Source organism: Podarcis filfolensis (genome assembly GCF_964270895.1).
Source record: "Podarcis filfolensis genome assembly, chromosome: 7".
Classification (NCBI taxonomy): Eukaryota; Metazoa; Chordata; class Lepidosauria; order Squamata; family Lacertidae; genus Podarcis; species Podarcis filfolensis.
The window spans coordinates 7927786-7943634 of NC_139603.1; the positions used below are offsets into that span (position 1 = coordinate 7927786).

Below are 15849 nucleotides of genomic sequence, written 5' to 3' on the forward strand. Positions count from 1 at the left end.
GCCAAGGCAGTGAAGAGAGTACTTTAGCATCTTACCTGACAATTTTCACAGCACAGTTCATTGCTGCACACTGCTCCACGGAGAAACGTACATGAGCTAGTACAACATTTACTGTACTTACATTCCTGAAAACAAAAATCATACAGCTTTTTGTTTGGGGTCAGTAAAGAGTTTAGACAGTGGAAAAAAAAACATGAAAGTAAAAGCTGAAACTCCAAAGCTTTTTTTGTAAGCCGCTTTGAGGGTTGCTGTTTTATAATCAAGCAGTGTATAAATTTTATTAAATAAATAAAAGTAAAGGTTTATACATGGAATCTGCCCAAATCTTTTCTGCTACATTATGCTTTTTAACACAGAGGAATTTCAAAACAAAGGAAAAGACAAGAGGGAAAGGTTGACTTCAAATTTTACTCAAATAAACCTGATTATAATACTATTTTTAATATACAAAGCAATTCCCATGAGGCAATTCCCGAAGGTAAATTTAATTCCTAGGCAGATATATATGGGTCCCTAAACTAACCTGGCTCTAAGCCAATGAGCTTTTTGCACTGTTGTTTCGATATAGGGTTAGTTTTAAATTCCTGACAGTAAACTGGTCTTCACACACACACACACACACACACACAGACACACACACACACACATATATGGTCTCCTGTTGGCTTTGGTTGGCTTTTCAAATAACTGCTACATAGTTTTTCATTTGATAACCATGTTGTTGATGTTTTTAAATTTCAAAAGCTGTGCTAGAAGAGAACGCGACAAATATTTTTCCAATTTAAACACATCAGGAGCAGGCAGAAACAACCAGAACAGTCCCTGGATTTACAAATCAGTCCCCTGACAAAATCCTATCATTCCTACTGAAGTTGAAAAGTGTCCCCAGATTCATTGGGGAAAAAATCTGGTAACCTTACTGTAGCTCAGTGCTAGAGCATCAGCTTTGAATGCAGAAGGTCCCAGGTTCAATCCCCATCATGTCCAGGTAGGACTGGGAGAGAATACTGCCTGAAACCTTGGAGAGCCACTTGGTTTAAGGCAGAGCCACTTCCGAGCTGGAGAGGAGGTGGGGTTGCAGGCTTCACGCCCCTCCCCACGCACGCGGGGGCTGCCCCCGCGATACTGGGGGAATCCTTGGACGTGTCATCTCCCCGGCCAGCCAATCGGCTGGTCCGGGAGGCGTGGCCCGCCCTATTTAGGGCCGGCGCTGCGGAGGATCTCCCTTTTTCCTTGCTCCAGCTGATTGGGTAGGGGTATTGTTATGCAGATGAAAGGGGGGGAAGGAAGATGAAAGGGGGTGGGGAATGGCACGCCGAACCGGTGACCCCGGGGGAGCTCCTAGTTGATGTGCATCAGCAGGACTCCCCCTACTGGTGGTTAACCCTTGCCGGTCTTCAAGCAAGCAGGCTGAAGCCGGTTAGTCAACAGGACCAATGCCTAAGCCAATACCAATACCGCTCAATTCCTGCAATCAATAAAGTTGTGGCCTAATTTGACCCATTAACCTAAAATTCTGGTGTCTCGTGTCTTTATTTCCGAGGGGGGAGGCGGGAACTCGCCACGCAACTGCCAGTTTTCCGAAAGGAGTTTGAGCAGCCCTGGAGGCAGAGGTAGGTGGGAGTTATTCTAAATGTCTGCTTCTCTGTTTATTTTAAATAATCAACCCAAAACCCCTGGAACAGGGCAGGACACACATTCAAATGAACAAACCTGGAAAACATTTAGGAGGTACTGACCTCTTCAGAGCCGCAGTCACACTTCTCTCCAGCTTCCAGAACACCATTCCCGCAAAGCGCTTTGCTTCTGGCACTTCGCTTCTTATAAAACAATTTTAAATTGGGTCGATTAGAGAGACAGTGGGCTCCCCTGAATTTAATGAAATATTGGAAGTCTTCAATGCTGCAGCTGCTAAAAGCTTTAATTCCACTTGAAAGTCTGAAACATAGTAAGACGAATCTGATTTTATTATATGGCAAGCACACATACACACTCAACACATTTTTAATAAAAAAATACAAACAAGAGCCCCTTCCTTCTTATGCATGCTGAATGGAGGGCTGCCGAGTGCAGTGTTAGAATTCCTGCTCCATGATTGGAGTCATGGGATTGTTGTCTTTCACATGACGTGGTATGTTTTGACTCCACAGAGTGGGAAGTGATGGAGACAGGATGTTTGTGTTACAGTGGTACCTCAGGTTAAGAACTTAATTCGTTCCGGAGGTCCGTTCTTAACTTGAAGCTGTTCTTAACCTGAGGTACCACTTTAGCTAATGGGGCCTCCTGCTGCTGCCGGGCCACCGCCACATGATTTCTGTTCTCATCCTGAATCAAAGTTCTTAACCCGAGGTACTATTTCTGGGTTAGTGGAGTCTGCAACCTGAAGCGTCTGTAACCTGAGGTACCACTGTACTGTGTTCCGTGAAGTGGGACTATTGTCCTTTGTTCTTTCTCTTTGCTGTCTGATGCTAGAGAGAGAGGGAGCCGTGTTGTAGTGCTCTGTGTGTGTTTATATGTAAATAAAGGAGAATAGCCAAAATGCTGAGTTGCTGAGGTCTGTTACGCAAGCTGCGCAAACTCTGCGGATCCCTAAGTGTGCCAGTGTCTGTTGGCATCGGTTTCTTCTGCCCGAACATTACTGTGATATTCGGGCAGAAGAAAGCTTTTGAAGCCCCCGAACGATCGACCAGGAGGGAGAAAACATGCCAGTCGGGCATGTGTCTCTGCCAGGGTCCTACTCGAGTGTAGGACGAGCTCCTGACATGCAGCAGAAGGCCAGGCCAGTCTCTGAAACCTGGAAGGTGACCTGAGCAACATTTTTTTCCACCAAAAAACAAACAAATAAAAACCTTTTAACATTTTTATGAAGTTTTCAAGAAGTTTTGTTACAGTCTGCATAGTTGCAGACACGGCTCCAAGGAATTATACTGAATCACTATAAAAAAATGAAAGGTAGGATGCAGTTTTAAAAATTGAGCATTTATTTTGTCCTACTTTCAGGTGGTCAACATCCACACCATAGATTTAAAGCACATGACTTCCCCCAATTAATATTGGGAATTGTAGTATACCCCTCACAGAGCTACACTTCACAACCACTAAGTATAGTTTCCATGATTCTTGGAGGGAATTGTATTTTAAATGTAAGTTGTGGGTGTTTTGTAATTATTGAAAGAATGCAAAAGACCTGAAAGAACTTGCTGTCTAGAGACAAAAGGAGAGATGAGTGCACAGAGCATGATCCGTCTTTAAAACCACCTCCAATTACCTTGAGGGGAGAAATAGCACAGGTCTCCAGTATTAAACAAGCTTTACACTTTCTACTTACTGGATTTTTTCCAGTTACATTTGGTACAAAATGGTAACAGCAGATACCAAATCTATCAATAGCAGTGGAAGATTTTTGGCTCTTCAAAGTTTGCTAATGCACAAGCCTTATTTATACACAGGTATAGCAGAACTTCACTCCTTATGGCAGGAGTGGGGAACATCAGACCCACAGGCATAATTAGGCTTTCCTGGCCTCTGAATTTCTCCCAGAATTTGAGGGGAAGTTTTTAGTGTGTGGTGTTGTATTGTGCTTTTACTATTTTTTGTTGTGAGCCACCCAGAGTGACTGGGGCAACCCAGTCAGATGGGCAGCATATAAATAAATGTTGTTGTTGTTGACAAACCACAGGAGATAAGCCTGTGCCTGTTCTTTGATGGTAAACTGCAGAAGAGTAGCCACCATTTCTGTTATCTCCAATCTCAGTACAGTGCTGAGATAGGAGATGAGCTCTGCTGCTGCCTTCCACTATCAAAAGTGCAAGCAGAGGCTTATGTCCCGTCCTAACACTGTAGGACTACCTTTGAGCTGTTCAGTGCAGTAGTCATAGTACTTACACTGCTTCTGTGTTCATTATGCAGACGAAGCCTCGTGGGCACTTGCACTCTTTGCCGTTGTCATATTCCATCCCCAGGTTAAGGCCCAGCAATTGGGCCAGAATGACGGAGAATGGCTCTTTGCTCATGGACTTCTGATACTAGAAGGAAGAGGCGAAACTGGAATCAGGAACCAGATTATTCCACTCCATTATGGGTGACTAAATGCAAACAAATCTCTTAGGACAGTATTTTAGGAGCTTCTCAGTACAGTGGTACCTCGGATTACAGACGCTTCAGGTTACAGACTCCGCTAACCCAGAAATAGTACCTCGGGTTAAGAACTTTGCTTCAGGATGAGAACAGAAATTGTGTGGCAGTGGCATGGCAGCAGCAGGAGGCCCCATTAGCTAAAGTGGTACCTCAGGTTAAGAACAGTTTCAGATTAAGAACGGACCTCCAGAACGAATTAAGTTCTTATCCCAAGGTACCACTGTATTTAAGTTCATTTTGTAGAACCTAAGATCGTATTGTGCTTTGCTCTAAAGACAGGGAAGTTGAATTGGCATCCCTGTTCATACCCTAAGGGTGTGTCTGCAGAGCATGTTCAGTCTGAAGGGTCACAGGTTACCCACCCCTGCAATACCTAAATCTAAGACAGGCAACATATACACTTTAGCCAAGAAAGTTCAGCAATACTGTACCAGAGCAACTCCTGCATCAAAATTCCGGAGGCACAGCTTCCCCATAAATCCTGCTCCTATATAATTAGGTTTCTCCCTGTAACTAAAACACAAAAGTAGATGGTGGAGTAGCTAAAGGGATTGTGTCTTCAAAAGAAATGGCAAAGTCTTCACATAATCAAGAAGCTGTGGAGAACATTACATACACAGTGGCTTTCCCAGGTCTTGTTGCCACAGCTGGTCTCTTCCACCATCATTTGCCCACAATCCCAGGTGAGCAATCTGCTATTTAGCTCTAACATCTGCTGGAATTTTTCAGTAGAAGGGAAACTTTTCCTGGCAGGGGCCCCTGAGCTGTGCTTCTATGCTTTCCCATGCAAGAGAAGGACACCATTTTCTTGTGCAGTTTCTGTCTTGCATCTATGGCAGGTGCTTTGCCAACTTGGTGCTGTCCAGTTGCTTGGGGTTACAGCTCTCATCAGCCACAGCCAACAGATTGCTGGATATGACAGAAACTGTAATCCAAAACATCTGGAGGGCAGCAGGCTGGCGAAGTCTCTGTCTCTCACATACCCTTCGGCTGGTGTTTTCTCTTAGTTGTCTTAAATTGGCTTTTCCTTGGATCCATCGATAATGTGAACATAACACCCTACAGCTGTCCAAAGATGCAGTTGATTTCTCTTCCTTATGTTGCCCCACATCAAGAGCATTTAACGTGGCACAACTATTATTTGATATGTAGACATTTTTCATCACATCTTCACCCAAGGAACTCAGGCAACTCTGTGACATAATGCTTTGTGAGGAAGGGCACGAAATAAATACTGTGCTGGATTCAACTACCGTATTTTTCGCTCTATAAGACGCATGTTTTCCCCTCCAAAAATTAAGGGGAAATGTGTGTGCATCTTATGGAGCAAATGCAGGCTCCTTGGCTTCAGCGATAGCAACGCGAAGCCTCCGAAGCGCAGTGGGAGCGCTCCCACCACGCTCTGGAGGCTTCGCGTTGCTTTCGCTGAAGCCTGGAGAGCGAGAAGGGTCAGTGCGCACCGACCCCTCTCGCTATCCAGGCTTCAAAGATAGCCGCCTGAAGCCTCCGGAGCACAGCGGGAGCTCCCACCGTGCTCCAGAGGCTTCAGGCAGCTATTTGGAGAGCGAGAGGGGTAGGTGCGCACCGACCCCTCTTGCTCTCCGGGCTTCAAAGATAGCCACCTGAAGCCTCCAGAGCGCGGCGGGAGCTCCCGCTGCGCTCTGGAGGCTTCGGGTTCCTTTTGCTGAAGGGTAGGTGCCCCTTCAGCTAAGGTGCAGCACCCCTTCAGCTAAGCAGCAGGAGAAATGGAAGGGGGTCCATTTCTCCTGCCGCTTCGCTAAAGGGGCGCTGTGCAGAGAGGGGGAGAATTTTTTTTCCTGTTCTCCCCCTCTAAAACAAGGTGCGTCCTATGGTCGGGTGTGTCCTATAGAGTGGAAAATACAGTACCTGGTCCAAACTTATGCAAAGACTTAAACTAGCACAATGGGACTTTCTCCCCTCTCCCCCATGCCCTCTAATTGACTGGGAGCAGGATCCGGAGTACTCCAAGAACAGCATAGAGGGGGAGGGGGGGGAGATGGTTCCAGGAGGCAAGCAGAAATGCTTGCACTGACATAACATTTGTAACAGCGCAATGCTGGATTTATTCCTTGATAAACAAATACAGAATGATGGACCCAGATTATTCCGTGAGCTTCCTGGCTGAAGAGGAATCTGGAAACAGGTCTCTCTGGTTTAACTCTGGTATGCTATCTACAACACAGTGACTGATCATAGGCACTTTTTATTTCAGCTTTACCTACGGAAAGGTCGGTTCACTTTCTATGGCCAGCTGCTGGCGCTCTTGCAATGCTATATTTTTCAGATAACTGCACAAAAAGGCTGAAAATCCTTTGATCCTAACAGCGCAATCCCAAGCCCAGCAGTAGGTCCCATTAAGCTCAACAGGGCATTCTCCTAGGAAAGTGGGCAGGATTTCCACTAATTGGTCCGAGGGCTGACATTAACACAGTTTCCTTTTTAAAACAGGCATTAGCCACACGAAGCAGGGAATGTAGCAGCAACAAGGCATGGTGACATGGCAGCCCTTGTAGGAAATTAGTACAGTAAAAAGGTTACCCCCCTCATCAGCCATCAGAGCAGCCACCTGCTTTTCCCATCTGAAGCCCATTAGAGAGACAATACACCATAACACTCCCAGATGCTTTTGCAGCCCACTTTTGCAGCCTGGCTGCTGGATCAGGCCAAAGGCCCATCTAGTGCAACATCCTGTTCTTAGTGGCCAAGCAGGGTCTCAACGCAAGAGCACTCTTCTCACTTGTGAGTCCCACCAAGTGTATTCAGAGGCATTCTACCACTGACAGTGGAGGGAGAACATACTGTATTTTTTGCTCTATAAGACTCACTTTTTCCCTCCTAAAAAGTAAGGGGAAATGTGTGTGCGTCTTATGGAGCGAATGCAGGCTGCGCAGCTATCCCAGAAGCCAGAACAGCAAGAAGGATTGCTGCTTTCGCTGCGCAGCGATCCTTCTTGCTGTTCCGGCTTCTGAGATTCAGAATATTTTTTCCTTGTTTTCCTCCTCCAAAAACTTGTGGTCTGGTGCATCTTATAGAGCGAAAAATATGGCAGTTATCATTTTCTAGCTGCTTGAGTTGTTAAACAAAAGAAAACATGTAGAGTCATCCATCAGACCACCATGTAAGTGTTTTTTTTAAAAAAACTACTACATTTGGGATGATTTTTCAGTGGGGGGGGGAATTCTGCACATGGAATGTGCAAACAACACATGTCAAATGTGAGCACATGCAAAACGGCTATATGAAGTGGACTGAAACTGATCTGTCGGTTCCTAGTTTGCACAGCACTGCATTTTAATGGAAGGCTATGTTATTTATATTTGCTAACTACTCTAAGGAAGAAATATTGTTGAAGGACACAATGTTCTATGATAAATATTTCAGTAAAGGGTGAAAGCTATGGCTCAGGGGTGGAATGCCTGCTTTCCATGCAGAAGGTTCCAGGCTCAGTCCCCACCAGAAAGACGCCTCTCTGAAATGTTAGACAACAACAGCACTGACTCGGGCCCCACACTGTGGGTGCCCAGCACACCCCACATCATGATGTCGTAGTCCAGGGCGTGAGCTCCAGCAGCGAGGCGACTGGACCCCTCCCACCCGAAATCCACACTTTCTTCCACCCTCCGCCCAAACTCCGCACTCTCTCTTCCATGGGATGTGGTGCCCACGCCCCTGTATTTTGTGGGTGCCCAGCCTCTGTAGGTGAAATCTTGTGGGTGCTTGGGGACCCAGAGCCCCAGGGAGAAAGTGCCTACGTTAGTGAGTCACTATCTCTCAGTGTAGATGAGTATGCATGCTATAGCAGTATTAGAGTGCTTTATATGAGAAAAGATATCTCCTTACACTAACAAAAGTGCCAGATCATGAGGCCGTAGAACAAGATATGAATTTTTCCAACGTAAAAATTTCCGTAGCAACACATCGGGCTCTCCTGATGTTGAGATTTTATTATGGTCCGTCCAGAACTCCAAAGAAGATAGAACAACTGTAATGTTAAGGCTAGAAAACATCTGAAAAGATGGAAAGAATGCAAGCTCAAATAAAGGCAGAGAAAAATACATGTTCAGCGGTTCCAACTTAATTTTTGACGAATTCATCACAAAGGTTTGGGTGATTGTAAGAGCCCAGTCCTAATTTGTGCCAGGGCTCACCAGTTTGCCATCACACGTGCAAAAAGCCGGGGGCTCAGGGCTGGTGTGCCCATGAGGCAAATGAGGCGGTGGCCTCAGTAAGGCAGCCTCCAGACAGCTGGGGGGGGGCACCACAGTGCACACACTGCGACACACACACTGTCCGGGTGCATGTCGATGGTGGGCAGCGAGTGCGACTGCTGTGACAAATAGAATCAGTCACCCACATCCTGGTATCAGATAATTCAATCTAATCTTATTAATCCAAACTCTTCTAGGGAGTGGCCATTCAGACAAATGTAAATCTTCAGGGTTGGGGGGTGGGGGTGGGATAAGATGGAGATAGTAGCCAGGTTTCAGCAACATGAAATGAGGATTCATGAATGTTATACTACACGTAACGTAAGTGTTAGATGCAGGTTTCTGATGAGTGTTTTGTTTTTGTTTTTTGTACTTAACCCTACTGGAATCTTGTACATACGCCTGTTATTATTATTTCTACCCCGCTCATCTGGCTGGGTTTCCCCAGCCACTCTGAGCGGCTCCCAACAGAATATTAAAACATCAAACATAAAAACATCCCTAAACAGGGCTGCCTTCAGATGTCTTCTAAAAGTCAGATAGTTTATTTCCTTGGCATCTGATGGGAGGGCATTCCACAGGGCGGGTGCCACTACTGAGAAGGCCCTCTACCTGGTTTCCTGTAACCTCACTTCTCACAGTGAGGGAACCACCAGAAGGCCCTCGGCGCTGGACCTCAGGGTCTGGGCTGAACGATGGGGGTGGAGACGCTCCTTCAGGTATACTGGGCCAAAGCCATTTAGGGCTTTCAAGGTCAGCACCAACACTTTGAATTGTGCTCAGAAACGTACTGGGAGCCAATGTAGGTCTGGCTGGGACAGATGTGAGCTGTGATCTAATAATTGCTGGAAGACATCATGTTGAGCACCTCTGTTTGTTTAAACCATGTTAAACTATGGTTTAACATTATGTCCTAAAAGGGTCAGACATGCCAATCTTGTCTTCTGTTGTAGGGTCAGTACCACTGAAACCATGCATGCTATTTAAGTTAGTCACAACTAAGTGGTATCTCGATTTAAATGGAATGTAATCTATACTAATTTAGCTGGATCAAGACCTAATTGTCTAACATAACAGAACATAATGATAAGTGCTGGCCATTTATTTATTTGCATACATTATTTATATGCTCCCTTTCCAAGATGAACATTTAATGTAACATTGTAATGTTGAAATAAGATTAAGGTTACCATATCTTTTTCAATGAATCCGAGGACACTTTTCAACTTCCTGCTAGTCAGATGGAATTTGTCAAGGGACTGATTTGTAAATCTGGGGACTGTCCCCAGGAAATGGGGACATCTGGTAACCTTAAATAAGATCACAAGCCATGACCTCATGAGTGTGCATGTACAGTGGTACCTCAGGTTACAGACGCTTCAGGTTACAGACTCTGCTAACCCAGAAATAGTACCTCAGGTTAAGAACTTTGCTTCAGGATGAGAATAGAAATTGCGCGGTGGCAGTGTGAGGCCCCATTAGCTAAAGTGGTACCTCAAGTTAAGAACAGTTTCAGGTTAAGAACAGACCTCCAGAACAAATTAAGTTCTTAACCCAAGGTACCGCTATATTCCTATCATCCAGTGCTATGCAATTACTTTGCCAGAGCAGATGCTTGCAAGACAAGGCTGTTAAAGAGTGATAGCCAAGTGAAAACATCCAAGTGGTTCTTGTTAGTACAAAAGAAAAACAAAACATGGCAGTCACTTACACTGTTGACAAAACCAATAAGCTGTGCTATGCTGTCGGTTACAATTTCTTTGCTTCCACCCAAAAAGTTGTACTGGAGAGAAAAACAGTTGCATGCATCATAGCAAAAATAAACAATAAAATAGACAATAGTTATGGTAGACTGTCAGTGTTGGCAACAGAACACTGGGTCATATGCAACTTGGTCTGAGAGCTGAACCAAACGTTGGGCCACCATATATGGAAAAGAGATGTGAAGTGCTTTGAATGCACTTAGAGCTCGCCTTTCAGGGCATGTGTGTCTGTAGGATAGCAGTGAATCAAACAATCTTAGCAGGGTGAGATGCACTTCAGGGTCCTCAACAACCTCCTGTCACGCTTAAATTGCAGTCTACTGCTAATATATCTCATTTTATACTCAGTAGTAGCCCTGCAAGCCAGATTAGACTGAGAGAAAATGGCTAGGCCAAGTTGACCCTATATGCCAAATCTCACCACCTAAGACCAACACTCTATCCACTACACCAGTGGTTTCCAACCCGTGTGCCATGGCACCCTGGGGTGCCTAAAAGATGGCCAGGGGTGCCGAAGGCAACACTGGCCTCTGTCCCTCTTTCCTTCCCTCCCTCCTCTGATGCCCTCTTGCGTCTCTGCCTCCCAAAGGAGGAGTTGTTTGCTGCAGCAACCCTGGCTACAAGCTCCGCAGGCGAATGGTGCCTCTGAGGCTGGCCAGGGGATGCTGGTTGCCAGGAGCTGAGGCGGCCTCGGAGTAAGCAAGCAAGTGGGTGAGGGAGCCCAGCCAGTCCACCAGCCCTTACTGTTGAGAATGGATGAATAGGCAGGAAGCCAGGCGCCATGCTGGCCTTTTTTGTGCTTGCTGTGTGCAATGCCTTCCTGGGAGCTGAGTGTCCAGTGCCAAAGGGAGCCTTTCCGCCCTGCAGGCCTGGCGCAACCCACGGCAGCCTCCCAAGGTGAGCATGGTGCTGGCCTCACGTTCCCCTTTGGCCAATGTCCCTTGGGCTGCTAAGGCTGGGGGCGTCCTCTTCTCAGGGCCTCTTTGGGGTGGTTCAGAGACCAGGGGCAGTGGCAGCAGCTGCCTGGAGGACTCCCAAGAAGAGGAGGCTGAGGGAATACTCCACAAGGGAGGGTGTTCGAAAAGGGGTGAGAGGCTGCAGGCAAGGGGTGACATAACTTGGCTTCTGAGGCTTGGAGTGTGTTTCCCCACAGGGCAGCCGCAGAAAGAATGTACCGTATTTTTTGCTCTATAAGACTCACTTTTTGCTCCTAAAAAGTAAGGGGAAATGTGTGTGCGACTTATGGAGCGAATGCAGGCTGCGCAGCTGTCACAGAAGTCAGAACAGCAAGAGGGATTGCTGCTTTCACTGCGCAGCGATCCCTCTTGCTGTTCTGGCTTCTGAGATTCAGAATATTTTTTTTCTTATTTTCCTCCTCCAAAAACTGGGTGCGTCTTGTGGTCTGGTGCATCTTATAGAGCGAAAAATACGGTAGTTGGTCAAGGGAGCATGGACTCAAAAAGGTTGAAAACCTCTGCACAACACCATGCTGGTTCAATGAATTGCCCTTGTTAGCATTCTAAGAAGATGTATTTCTTGTGATCAGTAACTTACCAAACCCTTATCCAAAACGATATATATTTCTATGTATCTGTGTACTTTAGTGACATCTGACAGTGGCTGAGGAAAGACAAAATAAATCACATTTAGTAAAAAAAATTGTATTTTGATACCTGGAGCTTTTATAATGCAAAATGGGTTAACGTTAGCAGCAGATTACTAGAACCAAGCCTGCATCAAGCTGCTCCACTGAAAAAAAATCACTTCAAAAGCTGTGCTTTTGCCCAGTTCACCTAACAGTGGTTCTCACTTTCCCAATTTATTCATCTACAGAAAATCTCTCCAGAATAGGCACCAATGCACTCAAGTCCCATTGCTGTTTAAGGGTTTCAGCAGAGGAGTGTGGATAATGTTTAAAAAATCCAAAGCCGCATTCGGAAAATATGCACAGCTGTGCCCAGAAAGGAGTTTTGATACGGTTTAGCATTAGGGTTTGATGTCTGGAGGCAAGCAGGTATTGGTCAAGACATGAAGATGAGAGTCAAGCAAAAGGGCCATCAAGTCAACCTGATGGTATTATTATTTCTTACATTTATTCACCATTTACTAGATAAAATGTCTTAAGGCGTCATAAAAAGGATACAAGTACGGATGTTTAAAACAAATATCAAAAAGAAAAATAAACTAGAAGTGTTCATTCTGCAGTACTATAGAAAGGATAAATCCTATGCCACACTACTAAGAGATGAACACTACAACTGGCTATACGATATGACCCCAATTAAAGGTAAAAGGACCCCTGACCATTAGGTCCAGTCGTGGCCGACTCTGGGGTTGTGGCGCTCATCTCGCTTTATTGGCCGAGGGAGCAGGCGTACAGCTTCCAGGTCATGTGGCCAGCATGACTAAGCCGCTTCTGGCGAACCAGAGCAGCACACGGAAACGCCGTTTACCTTCCCATCGGAGCAGTACCTATTTATCTACTTGCACTTTGACATGCTTTCGAACTGCTAGGTTGGCTGGAGCAGGGACCCAGCAACAGAAGCTCACCCCGTTGCGGGAATTCGAACCGCCAACCTTCTGATCGGCAAGGCCTAGGCTCTGTGGATTAACCCACAGCGCCACCCACGTCCCTTTGACCCCAATTAGGGATCAAATTAAACCTAAAAGTTTAAAATGGTGGTGCCATGTGCACCTCCCTGAAGACAGCATTCCACAACTGGGGAGTCACCAGTGAAAAGTCCCATGTTCAGGTTGCCACTATCCGCACTACCCTCAGACAGGGCCCACTAAGAAGGGCCTCGGGTGAGAAACACAGGCAGGTGGCTCAGGATGGCCCCACGCTGCTCCGTTGGGGATGGAATCATTCCGGCGGCATCAGCACTGAGGGCTGGGCTGGCATCCCTCTGCCCAGTGCGCGTGCACCCTCCCCCCACCTGGCACATGCACACACGCACCCTCCCGGATGCCAGCAACCAATGCTATGCCACTGCCTTTTTCTGTTCTTTTTAATTTTAAAAAAATTATTCTCCATATCCTGTGTACAGGTACATCACAGACATCCAGTACAGGTAAGTTATGGAATGAGCATACAAAGGAAAATACACCTTTCCCCACCCCAGTAGCTACTGTCTATTTATTGCATTGCATCTGAATTGTAAGCCTACTAACCTAAGTTCTCAGGGAAGACTCCAAATAAAACATGAATATTGATGGTAATCACTCCTAAAGGCCAGTTTAAGAATGAAAGAAACCTCTTAGCACTTACCGCATTATCTGAGAGCAACTTATAAGGCATGCCCTCGCTCCCCAGTTGTCTTTCTGTAGATGGCAAATCTTCTCTCCTAAGTAGACTCTGGAGGTTTTTGTTGTTTATTTGATAAATCAGGTGCTCAAAATTAGCAGAGTCTTTCAAATGCTCAACTCCATAGCTGACATTCTCAAACTGCAACAGCCCTCTGGAAAAAATAGAAAGTACTACCCAAGGTTCAAGGAGACTATAGGAAAAGTGAGCTTAAAGGTAAAGGGACCCCTGACCGTTAGGTCCAGTCGCGGACGACTCTGGGGTTGTGGCGCTCATCTCGCTTTATTGGCCGAGGGAGCTGGCGTACAGCTTCTAGATCATGTGGCCAGCATGATTAAGCCGCTTCTGGCGAACCAGATCAGTGCACAGAAACGCCATTTACCTTCCCGCCGGAGTGGTGCCTATTTATCTACTTGCACTTTGACGCAATTAGCTGCTTCTGCGCAGCGTCATTTTGAGCGTCTGCGCATGTGCGAGTGGCGAAACCCGGAAGTAATGCACTCCATTACTTCCGGGTCGCCACGGAGCGCAACCTGAAATTGCTCAACCTGAAGATACTTCAACCCGAGGTATGAATGTATAGAGAAGGAAACGGCTGGCATAAGGGCTGCCGATTGATCCCTGGAGTCTGCTAGCCCTGTGTTTGGGCGCACAGTATCTTAGGGTGCTGGCCATCTCCTCCGGATACCTCATTCAGGGACAGGGGTATTTAGCTGTCTACTGGAATGCTTAAGCAGGGCCTCCACTTATGCTCAACCTGCATGTTTGTAAATAAGCTCAAAAATTACAAAACACAAGTAAGTCTCCAGTGATTTCCTTCCAAAGGAGACCAAACCTGGGTAGGGACCACACCTGGGAACTTTCCACTGCTCAGAGAAGAGCAAATATATTGGGCTGCTGCAAACTTCCACTGAAGAAAGTCAGGAGTGTTGTTATGTACTGAGTTGAATAGGATCCAAACTGCAGCAGTCTGATTGGTCCTAGAACAATAGGATCCAAAAGGCAGCAGTCTGATTGGTCCTAGAACAATAGGATTCAGAATGCAGCAGTCTGATTGGTCCTAGAACAATGCAGCAGTATGATTGGTTGGCAGGATCCACCCAATCATGCTCCAGATAGAAGTGAATCCACAACCTGATTGGCTTACAGTAGAATTCTGGAATTAGCCAATCATGTGCAGCCCATTGTGTAAATAATGTATATAAAGCAGATACTTTGAGGGGACTTTCATTCATTCCTCCTCACCACTATGAGCTGAATAAAGAGCATGAAATCACTTTGCGACTCTGAGTATATTTCACTGGCGACGAAGGTGGGATCCCGCTGAGCTGACTGCCACACACAGCACCGCAGCACCGCCACCTGCCGCACCGCTGCCTCGCACCGTGTATCCAGGCTTCAGCTCCGGGACACAAGGAACTCAGAATGGCAACCGACAGCAGCTTCTCGCCGTTCAACCCAGCATCTGGAGACTGGGAAGCGTACGCCTCCCGTTTCACCTTCCTCCTAGAAGCCAAAGGGGTCACCGAGGAAGAAGACGCCAAGAAGAGGGCAATATTCTTCAGCGTCTGCGGAGAGGAGACGTTTGAAATCGCCCGGGCTCTCCTTGCGCCTGAAGACGTTGCTACTGTTCCATACAAAACAATAATGGAACAGCTGAAGGGGCACTTTTCGCCACAGCCCTCAGTGGTGGCTCGTCGAAATGCCTTCTACGCAAAGCGGCAAGCCCCTGGGGAAACCATAACTGGGTTTGTGACCTCTCTCCGCCAAGCTGCCCGGTTCTGCAACTTCTCAGAGCTGGAGAACATGCTTCGTGACCGCCTCGTCGGTGGCCTGAAGGATGAGAAGCTGCAACGACGCCTCTACGCTAAGAAGGACCTAACGTTCCAGGTCGCTCTGGAGGAGGCCCTGGCAACGGAAGCTGCCGAGAGGTCGACGCAAGAGGCACGGCCGAGCCAGCCGTCCCAACAGAGGGTCCACCATGAAGACCTCACCGACGACTCAGGATCTGACAAGGAGGAGGTGCACCGAGTACAGCAGCGCACTCAAGCAGCCCACATACGACAGCTGCCTCGACGAGAAGGAGGGAACTGCGCAAGCTGCGGGGAAAGTCACGAGAGGAGGACCTGCCGTTTCCGCAACGCAGAGTGCAGGCAGTGCAGAAAATTGGGACACATCGCCCGGGTGTGTCGAGCTCGGCCCGCCCGACGCCAGGCATCAGATGACCAATCCAAGAGCCCCAGGTCCCGGGGCCCAACGCACCAAGGCAACTCGACGGAGCTCACGGACTTCCAGGTATACCAGTTGCCCCACCCCAACGTAGAGAAAATTTATGTAGAGGTACAGATAGAGGGGGCCCCATGCCGCATGGAGCTTGACACGGGTTCAACTCTATCCATAATCTCGGCAAGGACCT

The 15849-nt window shown here is 46.9% G+C and overlaps 1 protein-coding gene across 2 annotated transcripts in view; it reads right to left on the reverse strand.

Moving 5' to 3' along the window:
- Positions 1-15849, reverse strand: part of LOC310767550 (disintegrin and metalloproteinase domain-containing protein 2-like) — a 41743-nt gene that overhangs the window by 12776 nt on the left and 13118 nt on the right. For both annotated transcript variants that reach the window (XM_083624650.1, XM_083624649.1), the window contains exons 6-13: positions 13398-13587; positions 11684-11749; positions 10078-10149; positions 7999-8165; positions 4569-4650; positions 3886-4025; positions 1740-1938; positions 36-125 (exon numbers count right to left, since the gene is read on the reverse strand). In XM_083624650.1, coding sequence (XP_083480776.1) covers positions 36-125; positions 1740-1938; positions 3886-4025; positions 4569-4650; positions 7999-8165; positions 10078-10149; positions 11684-11749; positions 13398-13587 — 1006 coding nt within the window. The remainder of the gene's footprint in view (positions 1-35; positions 126-1739; positions 1939-3885; positions 4026-4568; positions 4651-7998; positions 8166-10077; positions 10150-11683; positions 11750-13397; positions 13588-15849) is intronic.